A 1235-nucleotide genomic window follows, 5' to 3' on the forward strand; every position below is an offset into this window, starting at 1 on the left:
CCCCCCCCCCGCCCCTTTATAAAAAAACTCGAACGACACGTCGGCTTATTTGAGCGAAACTTCACGTATCATAGGATGTGCCTCGGAAGCTTGCTGAGCCCCCTAAGGGAGCTGAGCCAGGACGAGGAGCTGGCGCTGATCTGTCGCGTCTTGGATTTCGTCAAGCGGCTGTTTGCGCGTTATAAGCCCGTGTGCGCCGCCCTCGAGATCATGCGGATGCGAGCGGAAGACGAGAGGTTCAGGAGCGGCTACAGGACGCCACGCGACTTTAAACGCGGTCCGTCTGTTCTGGGCGATCATACGCCGCCCCCACGGTGACCCGCTGCGTTGCCCCCCCCCCCTTTGGCGTTGACGGATGGTTAGGAGCCGGTTACTTGAAAGGGGGGTTAACCGGGGAACGAGCTAATCTACCATCAGCTTGCACTTTCGAGGCTGGCACTCGATCCGCAGGCGGCATCAAGCCAGGACGCTACCACTCCTTACATTCCCCTATAATCAGATAGACTCAGCGTTTTTGCTGATAGAAGCGGTCCACCCTGCAATCCCAATGCAAAGAGAGCGACTTCTTTGCCGTCGTGATCGATGTGTCCAATCGTACATTTGTTCTACAATGAAGGTCCGAGTCGAGAGTAAAGAGAAAGAGAGAGAGAGAAAAACACGTTTCAGTACTCCAGCTGACTGTATTGTAGATGCAACAGGTCGCCAATCAAGGGCTCGAACTGCACGAGCAGCCCGTCCAGCATGTGCTCATGGGTGTTTATAATCGCCTCCACGAGGTCGACGATAGCATTGCTGTATATCGAAAAAAAACGGGTCCAGCTCAATCAATCTCATACACAGGACGACGACGAAAAAAAAAAAGACGAAATCGGACGCACTCGATTCCCTGCAAGCACTCGCTGACCTCCGGCGCCTCGCCGACGCCGTATCGTGCGGCGGCGATGACCGCGTCGCTCACGGCCGGGATCGTCGTCCAAAGCAGCCGGCCCGTCATCGCCGCCACGTCCGCCGCCTGGCCGTCCGAGCGGGCCAGCGTCCGCACCATCCCCGCGTGCTCCTGTACCCAGCGCGTTCCCTCGACCAGCAACGCCTGTATCTCGTCCGAGAGCGGCTGCACGGTGTCGGGCGAGAGGTCGGAGGGGGGTATAGATCCTAAGACGCGGGTTAGCGGTTTTGTGTTGTGAGATGGCCAGGAGATCTTTTAAGATTGTGGGGGGGGGGGGGGGGGGGGGGGG

The 1235-nt window shown here is 58.2% G+C and overlaps 1 protein-coding gene across 1 annotated transcript in view; it reads right to left on the minus strand.

Annotated features, from left to right (window-relative positions):
* Window positions 1–662: 662 nt before the first annotated feature.
* PUNSTDRAFT_146376 (uncharacterized protein) overlaps window positions 663–1235 on the minus strand; it is a gene marked incomplete at both ends in the record, with an annotated part of 789 nt that continues 216 nt past the window's right edge. The window contains 2 exons of the mRNA XM_007388074.1: window positions 663–792; window positions 879–1152. Of these exons, the coding sequence (XP_007388136.1) occupies window positions 663–792; window positions 879–1152 (404 nt within the window). The remainder of the gene's footprint in view (window positions 793–878; window positions 1153–1235) is intronic.

This window comes from Punctularia strigosozonata (genome assembly GCF_000264995.1).
Source record: "Punctularia strigosozonata HHB-11173 SS5 unplaced genomic scaffold PUNSTscaffold_16, whole genome shotgun sequence".
Taxonomy (NCBI): Eukaryota; Fungi; Basidiomycota; class Agaricomycetes; order Corticiales; family Punctulariaceae; genus Punctularia; species Punctularia strigosozonata.